The 17,625-nt window shown below is 35.5% G+C and overlaps 1 protein-coding gene across 2 annotated transcripts in view; it reads left to right on the forward strand.

Annotated features, from left to right (window-relative positions):
- LOC149557010 (ubiquinol-cytochrome C chaperone family protein) overlaps positions 1-17,625 on the forward strand; it is a 233,340-nt gene that overhangs the window by 192,277 nt on the left and 23,438 nt on the right. For both annotated transcript variants that reach the window (XM_089831665.1, XM_089831664.1), the window contains exon 6: positions 13,352-13,412. In XM_089831665.1, coding sequence (XP_089687791.1) covers positions 13,352-13,412 — 61 coding nt within the window. The remainder of the gene's footprint in view (positions 1-13,351; positions 13,413-17,625) is intronic.

A 17,625-nucleotide genomic window follows, 5' to 3' on the forward strand; every position in this document is an offset into this window, starting at 1 on the left:
CAGGGAGGCCTTGGACAAAATCTATGCTAATGATTTTCCGCTTTCAATGTGGAATGGCATGAGGCCGAAGCAGTCCTTCTAGGTGTTGATGTCAACTTTAACCCTTTGACATTCAAGACAACTTGCCACAAATTTGGTAATGTCATTTTCAATGCCTTTTGAAAAATTCAATGGTTGTTATCAGCTAATAACTTAGTGACACGTAGGTGTCCTCCTTTAAGAACTAATATTCTTAACTCAGTAGAATTGGGCACATACATTCATCCTCTATATCTTAACAGTCCATCCTTATTGAAACCCCTCGTATTTGGGATATTGAGGTTCATTTTGTAAGATTACTCTTACTTGATTTTAGCATTCTTCCCCTTCTAGCGCTTGAAGGATTTTAGTCTTGAAGCGGTACTAATTGTTGCCATAGCAGATATGTCTTCTACGGCTTAAAGCGTATGCCACCCTGTTTTGCTTACCCTTAATTTAACTGATTTTGAAGTCATAATTAGAGATCAGTTCCAACCATATCCTCCATTGAACATTCAGATTAGGTTGGGTAAAAATATATTTCAAGCCCCGATGATTTCATTTGAGCATGAATGGTTTGCCTAGGAGATGATGTCTACAGACTTGAAGATCATGAGCAACACCTGCTAACTCCAAATAATGGGATGCACAGTTTTGCTCATAATTCTTCAGCTTTCTAGACTCGTGAGCAGTGCCTTGCTTATCTTGCATCATAACTTGTAAGCTTTTTTCAGAGGCATCTGTGACTACCACGAACTGTCTAGCTAGGTTTGGAACCTTGAGAATAGATAGGTGCAGTAGTTAATCTTTCTTTAGAAGTACTTAAAAGCCTTCTGATATTTATCTGTCCATTGAAATCTTTCACCCTTTTTCTAGAGGGACATAATTGGATATGCTATCTGAGAGAAATTCATCATGAACCTGCTGTAGTAACTTGCCAACCCCATAAAACTCCTCACTTCTTGGATATTTTTGGGCATTCTAGTATAGCTTTGATCTTGTTTGGGTTTAGGGCCTTTGGTGGAGATAATGTGACCTAGATATTGTACCTCTTTGTGGAAGAGGAACCATCTATTCTATCATTTACATCATAATAGCAATGACATCTTTTTCTAATATCTCAGTACTGAGAAGCACGGACAGAAAACCAATTACATCTATTATTCTAATATCTCAGTGCTGATAAGCAATAAACAGAAAATTGACAGTAGATTACTTCAATGAATTTACGTAAATATTACAAATGTTCTAGCATACTCAATCGCTGCTGCAGATTTTGTATTGATTAGTGGGTTCAATAACGGCATTCATAAACACCTTGCTTGCATTTCAGCTTTGGATGACACAACTCCAGGTACAGATGGATATCTATGATGAATATTCAGACTGTATGGCACCATGTAAGTGGCAATTTCAAACTTGTACAACCTGTCCAAACATTTCCAAAATTGTGTAAATCACTGCAGGCTGTCTCAGACTTGTACAAGACTCTTCCTAGGTGTTTCCGGGTCTATACAGCACTTTCGAACTCTGTTTCAGACCTGTACGGCTCTTCCTTGAGCTGTGTGGTTCACCTCAATCTCAGAGGAGAAATAGAATAGGTGCAGCCAACCAAGGAAAGCTGATTCCGAGTCAAGTAACATTTGAAACACCATTTCTCTACAATCAAACTCCTAATGGACTGATATCACTTTCAAATAGTAGCAAATGATAGAAATGGACAATCAGATTTTACCTGCAAAATGTGCAAATGATAAAAATGCTAATAAAATGATCAGATTTTACGTGATGATTATGTAATATATATGTATATAATAATGAAGAGGGGATTATATGAGAAAGTTAAAGTTTTCTTGAAGATAATCTTTCAGATTATAAAATCATTACTCCATGTTTTAAGCATACACTATAGTTCCATTCTGCATACTTGCAAACCATTTTCCTAATCTCATTCTGTGTGATGCTTACATTTGAAAATAATCTGAATAATTCATAATAGAAACCATCAAGGGTTGAAAACAGCAAAAAAATAAACAAATCTTGAAAGTAAAACAAAATATTGGAGAGGTTGGCAGTTGATTGAAGCCAGCAACTTTACCAGTAAATCTGTGTGAGGGCATGTCTCGGTGTTGAATAATATTTCCAAATTATATAAAAGTTAAGTATTTGCAATAGTGCATTAAATTCTATTATTGTGATTATATAGTTTGTATCTTACATATCTTAAGAAACTTGTGAACCATTTATGAAATTTTGAACTTTTCACCTTCCTGAACATACCAAACTGTTTGACTTTACCACCAGAGGCATGCATTCTATACTGTGATAATTTTTTCTGTGCCTTTGAGAACACATTCTGTAAGCAAATCTACCAAATATCTATCCATTGTTTTTGGTGATTGTTCTGCAGCAAGCTTCAAATCAGCTTACTGCCTGCAGGAACAGCTATGTGGCCATTTAGTTTAATACACGTCTCCTCCAAATATTGTACAATACTTTATGTTTCGTGTGACAGCTCAAGAATCTCTTATTTTTCTGTAAGGGAATTAAATTATATTGAGATATATGTACAAATTTTTCTTACCAGTAGTTCTGAAAATCTAATGGTCAAGTTAATGCTTCAAATATGTAAGATACATAGCACAAATGAGGAACAAATACAGTAAGAGAATAAGTTTTTTGGCATTTTTGCTAGATAAAAGTCCAAAACTTAAAATCCTTGAGTGCAAAAACAAGTTTTTTAGGGACTAGAATCTAGATTGTGATCACCCACAACCACAGTCCCAAAAGCCATCTCTCTGGCAGCTTCTGTCACATTGATCCAAGGAAGTCTTGCACACCTATTGACATCAGCTTCTATTTCTCTAGAATCATCCAATTCTTACCTACAAGGCTATGAAAAACTCATTACAAGAAGGTTTAATTCTCATTGTATGTTGAGTCACAGGATGTTGACAAGCACCTCTGAAACCATACGTTGTAGATGTGGGCAAAGTGCTATTGCTAATTTTGTCTGATAATATCCCATTAAAGTGCAATACTTGAACGCTCTCTACAATTGTAATGACTCCCTTTGGTATGATTTGAAAATTTGGGATAATTTTCCTTTCAAGGCACTTACTAGAGATTTTCTTCTCCTCAAACCTTATTATGTTCTCTGATACAGTTTATGGAAGTGAACTTCTGAAATTGATAAAGGCATATGTAGATACTGGTATTTATTGTTTCAAGAACCACATATATGTCAAATCACTTTTAAGAATATAATTAGGGTCAATTTTACTGTTATCCCTGATTTGTCGATTAAACATATGCTAGGTGATTTTGGTCTTTCCAAACTGGTGAATTATTTGAATGAATATGTAAATATACGTAGCAATGTATTTTTCTCTGGATATGGATGTTATGTTTGCACTGCTATAATAAGAATATCCACCCAATAAGGATTTGTCTCAAAATGATGCTCTATTATGCCGATATATGGTAATTATTATTCCAATACTACTGACGTGGCAATGTGCGAATCTTTGATTACTTCCAACTATCTATACATTGGATGTCATCATTCAAAGATAGCCTACTTAGTTGCAGATGACTTCTGCACTATAACCACTTATCTCCCTCTACTGTTTGTCCTATTGGTAACATCGATCATCAGCCACTGACTAAGTATTGTTATGCGTGCTTCTCTCGGTGATTGTTGGTCTTGTGTATCGTATCCTATGTTTTCCTTTATTTCTGGACTTGATCCCCAATACCTCTCTTGTTTTGTAAATATGTAATATTCAAAGTCAAATAGTTGTTTTTGTGCAACTATGCAGACCCAATGAAGATCCTTCAATACCACGTACGCAGTCGGCAGATTTGATTGAAGGTACAGGACCCTGTCCACGCGATTCGTATTCCGGTAACCCCTCCAATGGAGGATCTATCCGTGCTTCAACCGGATGGCATGTTATGGGATTAAATATTGTTGATGGTATAAACCAAATGAATTATGGGATGTCCTCAGATATTTGACCCCGTTGATGGTAGAGTAAATCTGCTAATCCGAAGTTAGTAGGAAATCTGATTTAATATTCTTCTTCATGACCGTCCATTAGATTGTATAGATTTTGAGGTGTTGCTCTGCATATCCCCCTAAGAATGATTATTAATGTCTATATATATGTTATAGTTGCAATGAAAAGCCACATTGAAAAGTTATGATTCTGTCTTCTTAGTAATCGTACACTTTGCTTAATAAATAAGCAATTCGATAATCATCCTAACTTATAGTTTATTATATTTTCATTATTCTTATTAGTATTAAGATTATTTAATTATAATTATATTATAGTATAATAATGCAGTCATTTATTATTTGGGATTAATATGAAATATTATTAATTTTTTTAAAAAATTCCTATTGTTAATTCTTATTCTAGAAAATATATCTTGTTGTTCAGAGCATTGTATTTGGCATTTGATATTTATATATTATAATATATTATTGTATTAATCATACATTATCATATTAATTAGGTGTCATTATATTCATATTTTTATTATTTATTAAATACGTGTTCCACAACCTTGACAATAATATCATATTATATTATTAATATAATATTATACTAATTAGCATATCAACTTCTGCAGTTAATTGAATAATAAATTGTTTTCTAATTTATTAATTCATTTTATTATTATCTTATAATTTTTGTTAGAATCCAATAGAGGAAAAATAACTGGGACATGACAACAATATAGCCACATCTTGTTAATGCTGCCGCAAAACAACTAGCCTATTGTGCAGCTCGGTACAATTTCTTACACCAAATCCTCAGAATTGTTATTATGAGAAATTTCATCCAAGCCTAGCATCATTTTCATATTCACCTGTATATCTCTTCACTTAGAACCAAACTAGCGAGTTTGACTAGAAAACTTTGTGCAATGGAAACATGGGATCTCCTCATCCTAGCATTTCCTTTCCATCCAGTCTAAGCAGAACACAAATCATTCTTAGTGTTACCATAAAACTCACTGTGAAAATATTTTTGGAGTCTCTGATTTGAGGTTGCTCCACCATGAGACAAATCTTTGAGCTCAGCACCTCTAGCTACTTCCTATGATGCTTGAACTTGAAACAACCAAAGGAAAAAGGCACTGTATGCAGCTGAAAAAACCAATCAATATCAAAATTGTTGGCACGCTCCAAATTATCCTACTTAAAAGCCTTCACTACAAGTAGAAGGAATGGAGGCTTGAATGCCTGAAACGGTAATCATTCAGCTTGCTTCCCAGTATAAGACTTATTGTAAGTCTACAATGCTCAGCAAAGAATGATCCTTTCCTACCACCTCATCAATAACCATTGCTTACAATCCCACAAAGTTTTAGTTAATATTTATAGGTTGAAAACCAGAATTATTATTACTTATTTAAGTTCTCTCTCTCTCTCTCTCTCTCTCTCTCTCTCTCTCTCTCTATTTGAAAACTGATACACTATAGGAGGTAATTAAGACACATCACGAATCTTGAGAATGTTGGCGGCTAGCCCAAAGTGTGTGTATATATATATATATAGAGAGAGAGAGAGAGAGAGAGAGAGAGAGAGATTTCTTTATTTATTTAATCTGCTGAGCTAGGTTGGTAAGAGAAGCTACTCTAACGCCAACCAAGAAGAAGGATCTTATTTAGTTTTGGCTGGCAAGGGAAACTGATCAGTTCTTACATTGGCCAGCTCACCTACCTCGATATTGCAGAAGCAGTAAGTAGAACCAACTTCTTGGGAAGATTTAGAAGCTCAAGGGCTTGTCAAAGCAAGAATCTAGTCACCGACACTTCTCAACTTGTTTTTGCTTTACTTGTGTCATGGATTAAGAACCATCTTCCACTAGCAGAATGTAGAGCCCTTGCTCCAAAGCTAGTTGCAAGTCCTCTAGAGGGCTTGGGATTTCACCTCGTTATGGGAACATTGGGGGAATAAAAAAAAAAAAAAACCCACAAAAAAGGCCCCAAAAAATTCACATATAACCTATGTTACCCTGGGACGCATTTCCAGCCCTAAGGCTTGAGTTTTGGAAACCGTCCCCGTTTCGGGGACTTGGGGATGGCCAGAAACGTTTCCAAGCCATCCCTACCCGAGAAAGAAAATCGGAAACCCATCCCTAAAACTTTGGAAATGGTCAACGCGTTTCCAAATGGTGTTGACTGTCCCGGGCACTCCGTAGCCATTTCCCATCTGTCCTGTGGACTGGTTGAAGTTTCCGATTTTAAAATAAAATTCAACTTAGAAATAAAAACATTAGTAAATGGTGATTTTCTGCCCATTCACTGGCCCCACATTAAAATAATAAAATATGTTGATATAGCCCATGTTGAAAGAATTTTTTTTTGGAAGCCATTACAAACTTGGCATCCAACTATGACTGAAAATTAAAACTTCAACTTTTGTTCAACAAATTAGACCTGAAAATGATTGTAAATCAGACTTCTATTTGATATTCATATTGCAGACATAGAAATGATTGCTGCTGGGTTGAGGAATACTCAGAATGTTTTCACCTTTGATAATGCTCTAATAGCAGCAATAATTGCTCAGAAATAAATTGATGTAGCTGATTACTGCCCAAACAAGATGGCTGCTACCCGTCTAGGAAGATTTGGCACAACAAATTCGGTTTTCCTCCAAAACCCACAAGAAAGGGCTCTAAAGTCTAATCTATGGCAGATTGATTCTCTCATTTGATGTCATCCTATGGTTCAATTCTTAGAGGATGATTCGATTTGATGCTATGTTCAATGCTGATTTGATGAATGAAATTGATAATTTTAAACTATGTTGCTATGATGAATGTGACAATGTTATGTAATTCTGAAATATACATACATACATACATACATCCATATATATATATATATATATATATATATAGTCATCCCTTGCCATTCCCTATTTCAGCCAAAAAAAAAAAACGTCTTGGAAACCCATCCCCCCATCCCCCCATCCCCCCATCTATGAAAAAACTTTTGGTGGATGTCGTATCCCCCGTCTACTACATAGATCCTAGAACAGTGCAAAAACCCTTGCTGGTTCTAACTTTGACAAACAACAATTTTCTTTACCTTTTCAATTGTTTGACATTTTGTCAAACATTTTGCAAACAAGCTTTGGTAACACAATAAGGAACCCCAATCGGTTCCAACTCCAACAACATCAAATTACTTCACGTTTAGATGTTCAACATTTTGTCAAACCCTTGCATGCATCTTCTATCTTGGTGTCCTTTAATTTCAGATTGTATTTGCTCAGTTGCAAATGGTTGTTAGATACCCAAGCAAGAACTGAAGTACAAATGTAATCTTTTTCTGACTATTCAAATGCATACATATGAATTCTACATGTAAAATGTGCATCTACAGGCAGTAGACATATCTACAAACACTTGGAATGCATACGAGTACTTTATTATAACTGAAACACAGATATCTACAGCTTGGCATTTTATCAAACAGTTGTTGTGCAACCTTATAACTCCTCTTTCCAATACCAATTGTTTACAATGAACACTAATAATGCTGAAGTAAACAATGGCAATAATTGAATTGCAATAATAGTGTTGCGATTTATTGCTTTGATATTCAAGGAATTACAAATAACTAGAGGAATGTGTATGTAGCTGTTGTAGAAGTTAATTGCAGCAGATAGATAGGAGAAAACCTCGTATAGCTCCAGCACCAATCAAATTGCAGCTCCCAATGCATAGACACTGCCCCTAACCCAAATGCCATTTCTCACAAGTCAAATCGTGGCTGCTGAAAGGAGGCCACGACAGTTATAATAACACCCACGACAGCAGCAATATTCATGCCAATGACGTGAGGAGAGACTCACAGAAAAACACCTTTCTTGGTGTCTAAGAAACGGTAAACCGATTGGGGTTTTAGGTGCCCAACAGAATCGCTGCCCAACAAGATGATAATAGAAGAGATAAATGACGCCAAAATGCAGCATTAAATTACCTTCAAATGACAGTAATCACAGTCATGAAGGGTGGGAATGTCAAATGCCCAATTCAGTAGATTAAATTGCTGCAAATGAAGAATTAATCTTGGTATACAACAGCACCAAGATTCCAAACTCTGATTGTAGAATTCAACCTCAGAAATCAGGCACAATAAACCATGTGTTTTAATGGCTCGAAGTGCAAATCAGTTTTGGAGGAATCAGTACTGTCACAAAACCATGACCAAACCCTCAAAATACTTCACAAGTAATTAAAAAGCAATAGACAAGAATGAATCTATTTCCTTCTTGAAGCCTCTTTTATAACACAATGCAATTTGGCTTCTCCCATGCACTTTTGATTAAAGAAGCTTCATCAATACATCTTTTAATTAGAAACTCTCATTTAATAATTTAATAATAATTTGGCCACTAAAATATAATAAATCCCAAAATACTTATCCTTTAAATATGTAGTTTGAAACTTGATTCGCACGTATTATTTCCCTATGTGATTAAATGCACTTTCCTAAAACAGAAAGGGTCCCTATCAATCATCACTAGACTCACCATAAATAGCAGGTGCATGAAACTAAAGCCCAAATGAAGTCCAATCTAAGTCAAACAAAAACCAAACTGGAACATACTGAATTGTGAAGAAGACAAGACCCTCTTATAGCCAAGCCTTTGCCTCAGAAGACCCTCTATCCACAATAATTAGCTTACGAGGATCACAATAATAGGCTAGTCGCTCAAACTTTGATGCTGGCAAAAATGGGGACATTACAAACAGGGTCTATCGTGAAGTTACATCACTGATAGAGATGGCTTTATTCCAATAGATTATAAACAACATACAGACTAAGGGCTCTCGTTAATCAATCAATGACTTATATTTGATATTATAGCTAGTCTTTATTATGAAGATCATTGATTAATATTGGTTAGGCAAAATTCTCAATAAGGGTGGGAATTGACGATAAGGCCATAATACAAGCCTTCAATATGATTGGTCATCATTAGCGATAGTAACCCAACTTGTTCACTATCGGCTAAGGCATTAAAGTGATATCCAAGTTAACAAAAAAATCAGATGCACATAATCATGAATTAGTGTCTTTGAAATGACTTGATAATAAGTATCCCATGCCAAAGACAAAGACCATTGTGAAGAATAAACAACAACCAAGTCAATGTGGCACATTGATAATACAACAATGAGACACAACAAATACAAATCACTATATTAAGGAGATTGGCCTCGGTTGTTTGTGAAAGATCCTTGCCTTCATCTACAACCTTTTGTGGGTGGTTGTGTACTATTGCGACCCATTTTTCTGTTTCTGTGGCATCTTTTTCTATCCACGCACTCAACGCCTTTTTTTGGCCTGTGAAACAATCTCGGTCTTATCTACAAACGCCTACGGTTTTTTGCTTCAAACGACCATTTCAGCGGTCGTGATCATTTAGTTGGCCATTTCTTCCTATTAGTGCCATTTTTTGTTTCTGCAAACATTGTTTCACACAACTCGTGCCTAAAACTGGGATTTTCTTCAAAAATGGTTGGTGGGTCTATTTGATTTGTAGATCTTCTCTTCAATTGGTGAGGGTTCAATTGTTTTTATAATTACTCTTGATAGAGCCCCTTGATATGTATTCCTCTTATAGTTGTGCTTTAAAATTGTACAAGATCTCTACTCCCTTTCCTCGATTTTATTTGATCCTTCTTCCCTGTTATATCTTTTGTGAGGAAGTATCACATGTCTTCACCATGTCTTCCCGTTGCAATGTTCACATCCTTTCACAATTACCACCCTTTGAAAGATCACAACCCTTCACCTTTTAAAGTCAATTATTTTCTATAATTTCCTTTCTTCTTCCCTTAATTCTTATGCTTCATTCTTTCTTCTTCCATCCCCCTCGTCAAGCTCTCTTCTCTCCCTTTTATGCCTCTCATTTGGGGGACAAGTTTTCCATTCTTGCCTTTGACCATTTGTTTGAACTTAACTAATATTTTATTTTCTAATCAAACTATTATTTTTTATTATTTAATTCAATTTCAAGGGGCATGACATTCCATTTGGAATTCAATTAAATATGGCAATGTGAAAATGTAAACAAACTTTGGCATATGAACGAGTTTGCATCAAAATATGAAAGGAATTCAAAATTCTGAAATAAGTACAAATGTAGGATTGTTGAATAAAACAATGTCTCAACAATTCTCTGTACAATATTTTTCATTAAATTTGTCTCAATCAGAAATAGAAAATAATGAAATATTAATGGAATAATAACTATGTAACATTAATGCAGTATTTTTCACTAATTGTGTAATGTCCCCTTCTCTGCGCTAGACCTTATGGCGCCTTGTTGGTCTACCTTTCCATCCAAATAGATTAATGGCCTTTATTTTGAGGATGCCTGCTAGTCACAGGAGTGTATTTGGTTTTGTTGGGGAGATATTTAAGTGGGAACTTCCTAAAGTTAAGTTACTTTATTTTATAAAGTTGTTTTATAAAGTCACTTTATCATTTAAAGTCACTTCATGACAAAAGTAACTTAAGTGACTAAAAGACGAAATTAGGTTTTATCCCACATTGCTTAGTTATGTGCATCTTACCTCACATCAAGGTTATAAAAGCAAGGAGCCACACTGGGATTTAAATGATGAAATATAATATTGTTTGAAAAAACAATAAAAGGTTGTTTAAATGTGACTAGTTACTCTTGAGGACAAAACCCCTTGAGAGAGTGGAGGAGTTGGACATAGCCCTAGTAGCTAGTTGGTAACTTATTTAGAACTTGAGCATGGAATTTGGGAGCCTCCACCATAGTTGAGAATTGACACTCAGAAGTAAGTAGTTTACGTTGACATCCAATGAAAAAGACTTCTGCTATTTCTCTAGAGGTTGTAGGTTAAGATATCAGACAATACAAGGACGTTGGTCAGATAATCCATACCATCCACGTGAGCATCTAAATACCTCAAATCCAAGTCATCAAGAAAGTGGTTAATGGAGTGGGAGTCTTGGACTGGCAATAGGAAGCTGTAGAGACATTGAATTTGTACTGGGAAAGCATCCCGTGAATAGTACACACTTCTAGTGTTGCGGGAGTGACTGGAGACAGTGGTAACCGGCAACGTTGGCAGTGGATCGGGCAGTATTATTGATTATGGACTGGTGAACATGCACTCCTCCCCATAGTAGCTTCAGGATATCTGGCATACGGCAGGAGTAGAAACGACTAGCAACGTTGTTCTTCATATTGCGAATGGGAGGCAATCAACCATCCACGGCTGTAACAGGTGCCAATATCGTTTGTCTTATGTTTAATTTATGTATACATTTCCAGTTTGTTGTCCAAGTTAGGAATCAGTGTTGAAGCATCTTTAAGTTAATTGATATCACAAATTTGTGTTGGGTTGGAAACTTGGAGAAATCGAACATTTGGTTAATGACAGTTAGAGCATTATATAATTATCAAGCTCCTTTTAAAGTGTTTATATGTGTTATGTTGTGATTTTTGCCATATTGCAAAAAGTTAAAGTTGGGACACAAAGAAAGTCATCACACTCACTTTATTCATACAGTTTGATTAGTCCAGTGTAATGTCCCCATTTTTAGTAGGTTCCTGCAGTTGGCCAAGTCAGTTCACAATTATGACCCTTGTGAGCTAACAATAGGATTTGAGGGTCTTAGTTGTGTGGTTATAGGCTTTCCAGTAGCCTATGGTGTGTTTTGGCCCCATTTGAGGGACTTACTATTTATAGTAAGTCAATCTATTGCTTCTGGTGAGCTTAGTTGAGTCAGAGGAGTTGGAAGATGCTCTCAGTTTTTATTTCGGGCTTCTAGTTTGGGTTCCAAGAATCTTTGAGGGAGCGTTTATTAATAGTAAGTCACCCCGTCAAGTTCATTCATCGTCTTTTATAATCAGGATCACTTTGGTGTTGTCAGATTTCGATTTTGATGCTTCTTTAGTTGTTTTTGCAAGACGGGTTTATTATTATTATTCATATAAATACATTGAGGTTGCTATTTTTGATAGTGTTGTTAGTTGGTCACCTTAGTATCATAGCTCATTGGAACCGGGACAAAAAAATTTAAATCATGGGAACAAGAAACAGTGGCCTTACGTGCCAGAATTTTAAGTTATGGTGGAAAAGGTCATTTTCGAAGCCAAAAGTAATTAATAAATCAGATTATAATGACACTTTATTATATTTTAATGTTGTGTGTGGGAAGCTTCTTAAGTGAAGTTCATTTGGGAAACTTTGTGCCATTTGGAGATTATAAATATGAGCCCATTTGATGAGTGAAGTATCCAATTATTTGATTATCTTATTTTGCTTTTGTTGTCTTTGTGACATTTGTGAGTCTGAAGTTTGTGCCTTGCTGAAGTATAAGGGTTTGGGACCTACAGCTGAAGTATTGTAGATTTTATTTTGAGAATCCACAGCTGAGGTATTGTGGACTTTTGAGTTTTATTATGCTCTCCTTTTTTTGTATTAACTGTGGCTGAGGAGAATTTATACAATTGAATATTATAATTTCTCTGTTGTTAGATGAGGGTTTAGTCTGCAGATTGGAGTTTGATTTGAGTAGCTTTTGTAAGGGTAGATTGTGAACGCTAGATTGAAATTGGACCAGGCAGCTTTTAGTTTGACTTTGCAATTACATTCTATGGCAAAGACCGGGTTCTTAATTTGTAAAATTCAGTTAATATTATATAGTTTGAAAGTAAATAGGCTAGCTTCAAATTTTGATTTATAATCAGCCAACAATTAAATTCCCTTTTCATTATATTGCTATATGGTTTGTTGATGAATGGATTTAGAGGCTGGTGTGAATCATTTCAAAATTGTTTATTGGTGTTTGATATTTATTTATGCAAAACTAATAAGGCCAAATTTAAATAAATTTGTGATCAGTTTCTTGTACATCCTGATATTGTGTTTGAAAATTTAAGACATCATATATTCATTGGTAATTGGGCTGCTTGCCAAGTGTCTGACAAAATGTCAAACTATTGAAATGTGAATGAAATTGATGCTTGATTTAGCTATAACCAAACAGGGTTATTACATCCAGAATACTGCTGTACGTGTTTGGGTCTTTACAAATTGACTCATATTAGAAAATAGTTCTAGATTTCAAAGAAACATTCTGCTGAGCCTTAAAGATACTTTCATAAGCTGGAAGGTCATTGTAAGGTAGCATGGGAGTTAGCATCTGAAGTTCCCATATTGAGTAGCTATTTTGAATGTTGATGTATTGCATGTTTATGTTGATTTCTGATTTTAGTTGTTCTTAAAGTGATTTTTTTTCCTTCTGGCAGAAACGTTTTTTCTGATGAGGATGCTCCCATGCCAAAAGGTTCAGATGCTGCTGCAGTTCAGGTCGTGTTCCATTACTCGTATACTAATGAAGGAAATGGATCACCTAGATAATAGTGGTGTTCTTAGTAATGATTTGTTTCCTTTTGTTGCAGCAATTTCACTTCCATCAAACTATGCACTGTTTTGCCTACTTCATGCTTTCTTCAATACTCTACTTTCTCATGAAATGGTTGAAAATATCCTTTGAGAGAGAGAGATAATGGCATGAGAAAAGGAAATAAATTTAGTGTGGCAAATTGGAGAGTTGTGTTGTCCTGTATTATGCAGCATTTCAGATAGTCTAAAATGGCAGAAGGAAATTTTCGTATTCAATCAGAGTGAGAGAGGGCATGTCAAGCTCATGAAAAATAGATGGAATGAATTATCTCATTCAATTACAATTGACCAAAGATTTTGGAAATGGGAATGTCAAAAGTTTATTGACTTTGGTTTTGTTTGTTTTTACATACTAGAGAGATGGCCCATCCACAAATAAAAAAGTTCTTATCTCTAATGGATCCCTGTTGAAACTGTGATAATCAATATGATACCACATACATGCACACACACATCTGTACACATACAAACACTTGGTAATGCCCCCTCCTAGCTCATGAGTTTATAATATCAATTTAAATAAAATACTAAGGCCCTCATTAGCATTTATGAATTTGAATTAATATTTCACTTGTACAATTGTATTAATGAAAGGAAAAAAACAAGGGTGGAATATAATTTGTCTTTTGTGTGAGGGAGGGAATTTAAAACTAAGAGCAATTTAAAGAGTTGTTGGCAGTTAAGTTGGAAAGGAGTGGGATTTTTTTCAGAATGGACAGACTGGGGGGAAAATTGGGAATGTAAACAGGAATTCAGATACTTCCAAGAAATTCAACTTCTGAAAAACGCAATCTCTTCAAAGGGACATCAACTTCAGATTTGGAAGATATTACTAGGTTGATTGAAATATTCTGGGATTCTGCTGGAAATAGATAGTAGAATGGGTTGTTAACTTTGTACAAATTCATGTATTCTGTCAAATGATTTTCGATGAATCGATGAAATTGATTGCCATGAGTCATATCTTAAAAAATAAAAGGGAATCAATGGGAAAATTAGGTCGAAGTTAAACTTCTAAGTTACTTGGTTCATCCCTGCACCCCCTGGACCAGAAGAAGATGGAATTGGTTCGAAGTTCGGGTTGGGTTTGATGTCGGGTTTGAGTTTTTCACCCTATAGTTATTAGTAACTGCCAATTTTTGTACCAATCTATTGCAAATTCTTTTAAAGGAAATATGCTAGTGACCATACTATATTTATGTTTAATTCATTGTGGCTGGTATTTGTAATAGCTTGGCTAGAAATAATGCATTGAGACTGTTAGCATCAAGAACAATTTCCTCTTTATTACTTACTATTGCCTTTGACTGGGCACATTTCTTTTGTCAACCGAGATGTATTTTCCAAGAACTTATAACCAATTATCTGATACAAATGTAAAGTACTTGACACACACCCAAGGAAAAATGTCGGCAATCACAGTTTTATTAGGAACATTCTCAAATAAGGTGACACAACAAGTGCACTCCAAAAAATACAAAAAATAAACTTCACACGTTGGCCTAAACAAATGAAGTCTGAGCAGAGATGAACTCACACAAAAACGTCGGGTAAACTCCCGTATTGCAGTGAAGAGCTACCCAGAACGATAGAAAAATGGGCTAAACTGATCACCGTCCCAACTAGAATGAATTCTATCCTCCATGATGATCATAGACTGTTCCACAAGCAGACAACAACATATTTCATGAACTCGAGCTATGATGTATCTGCTGTGAATGGAGTTGATAGATGATTGGCACTCATTTGTGTTGAACAGGCAGTGAACGATGATGCTGAATTACACAACTCCGGTTGGCCTTGACAACTCCAATCCGATTGAGAAGATGGCTAGCAAAATCCTGTCCCATCGACCTCTAACTTGAAACCAATGTTCACGCAAGCATACGATTCAGAGTATTACGGGTAGAATCTACAACGAATAGGGGCTACATTTTATTCAAAATGCAATTGGGGATTTCGTCCCTTGCCAATTGAGATTACCTTGCAAAGCTATCTGGATTTTTTGATACCAATGTTCAGAATGCTTTCTCCTGACTCTCCTTGCTTCATAGACTACTCACATCCTCCACACTTTCCTTGAAGTGGCATTACAAGAGCAACAAGCGAGCACGACCATCCTGAAATGATTGTATCTGCCAGAAGGAAGACTAAATGACAGTCAAATATAATAGACAGGGTTCCCACACGAAGCCCAACCAAAGGGATACTCATGGTAAAGGTCTAGGTTGGAATTATTAAGGAGGCAAAGTGGAGATTATTAAGAATAGGAACAACCATACACACATCGCTCCACCCTCCCGATGCCTGTAGCAAAATCCACTTAAGCCTATCGGGGTCCACATAGGCTAAGTGTTTCAATTAATCATTAGTTGATGGGAGGGGAAATAATAGTCTTCCCATTGTTAAATATTAACAATGATATTCATACTGGTCTGAGAAGTGCAGACCACACCTTAATCTTCTCCTCTTATACCATACGAAAGCAATATATACACTATACTTGGCAATAGAATGGGTGGTGATCCTTGGCAGTAAACATATCTTGTACGAACTATAACTAATTGTTATGTTAGTTAAACATTTTCGTTATCTCCTTTAAGGCGCCAATTTCTACAAGTAATGTATGGGCCGACCTAGAGAGGGTCATGTCCCTTAAAGGGACATGCCCTTTGGTCTTGGTATAATGGGTGGGTGTTATTGTAGTTTTAGGACACACAAATAACATAAGTCTACTCCTTCAAGCAATACTGCCTATACAAATTTATCACAGAGATAAAACAAATTCAGAACAACAGTTAAATTTTGATAACTCCTACATTCAGAAGAAGAAGAAGATCATCTACAACAATCCTAAGGTTATTATCAAAGTCTGATTTAATAACGGAATTTGCAGAAACTTTACATGGTATCAGAGGTCTAGTAGTCGAACCTAGGCTCTGCAAATATATCAGACTTGATATATATCTAGCATCATTCTCCTATCTTCAATGGCATACACAATCAGACCCGAGGAAAGGTTTGATGGGAAAGAATACTTTGATGTTTGGAAATTCAGAATCATGATGATTCTTGAAGAAAATGATGTAAAACAATTTGTCGATTTAGTGTCCAAAGAACCTAATGTTGAACCTCATAAAACTATCTGGAGTGAAGGAAGTAGAAAAGCCATTCAGATCATATTAGATGGAGTGAAATATAATATTCTACCTATGCTAACGAAACATCAGACAACATTTGATATGATGAATTCATTACTAAATGCATATGAGGTCAACAATGCAACTAGAGTTCTCGCATTGAAAAGGCAACTAAATCACATACAAATAAAGAAAGGAGAATGATGAATTCTTACTTCCTAAGGGTTGCCAGTCTAAGAGATGAACTTGCAAGTATAGGAACCATCATTAGTGACATGAAACTAACACTAATGGCTATAGACAAATTATCAGATTCATGGGAAACATTCGTACAAGAAGTGCCAGAGACAAATTTCTTGAGTTCAATAGACTTAAAGGAGATTGTCTTCATGAAGAATCCATAAAACTTAAGAAAGGAGACAAATTGAAAATAGAAGATGAAGAACTTCATGTTCTTAATACAAATTCCTATAAAGGTAAAAAGAACCATTTCAAGAAGAAAAGGGGTAATCAAAAGAATGACAAATCTAAGAAAGATCTATTCAAAATAAAATGTTTTAAATGTGAAAAGTTTGGACACTACAGATCAAATTGCCCCGAGAACTCTAAACAACAAGTGAACTGTACAAACATCAATAGGGAAGAAGATAACTATGATCCAGAGAATCGTGTATTGTATTTGGTCCTATCAAATGAAGTCTCAAGTAAAGCATGGGTGAGTGATAGTGGGTCTTCTCGACATATTATAGGATACAAAGAAGCACTAGACTCTATGTCAGAAAAAGTTAATGGCAAAGTCACTATCGGTGATAATTCAACACATTCCGTCAAAGGAATTGGAAATTGCACCTTGAAACTAAAGTGAGGTAGTTCTCTACTTCTTAAAGGAGTACTCTATGTACCAGAAATAAAAAGGAATCTAATCTCAGTTACGACACTTGAAGATGATGGACATAATGTTGCATTCATGGACGGTA

The sequence above is a fragment of the Cupressus sempervirens genome, chromosome 5 (assembly GCF_028749045.1).
Source record: "Cupressus sempervirens isolate cs-2001-9-10 chromosome 5, ASM2874904v1, whole genome shotgun sequence".
Classification (NCBI taxonomy): Eukaryota; Viridiplantae; Streptophyta; class Pinopsida; order Cupressales; family Cupressaceae; genus Cupressus; species Cupressus sempervirens.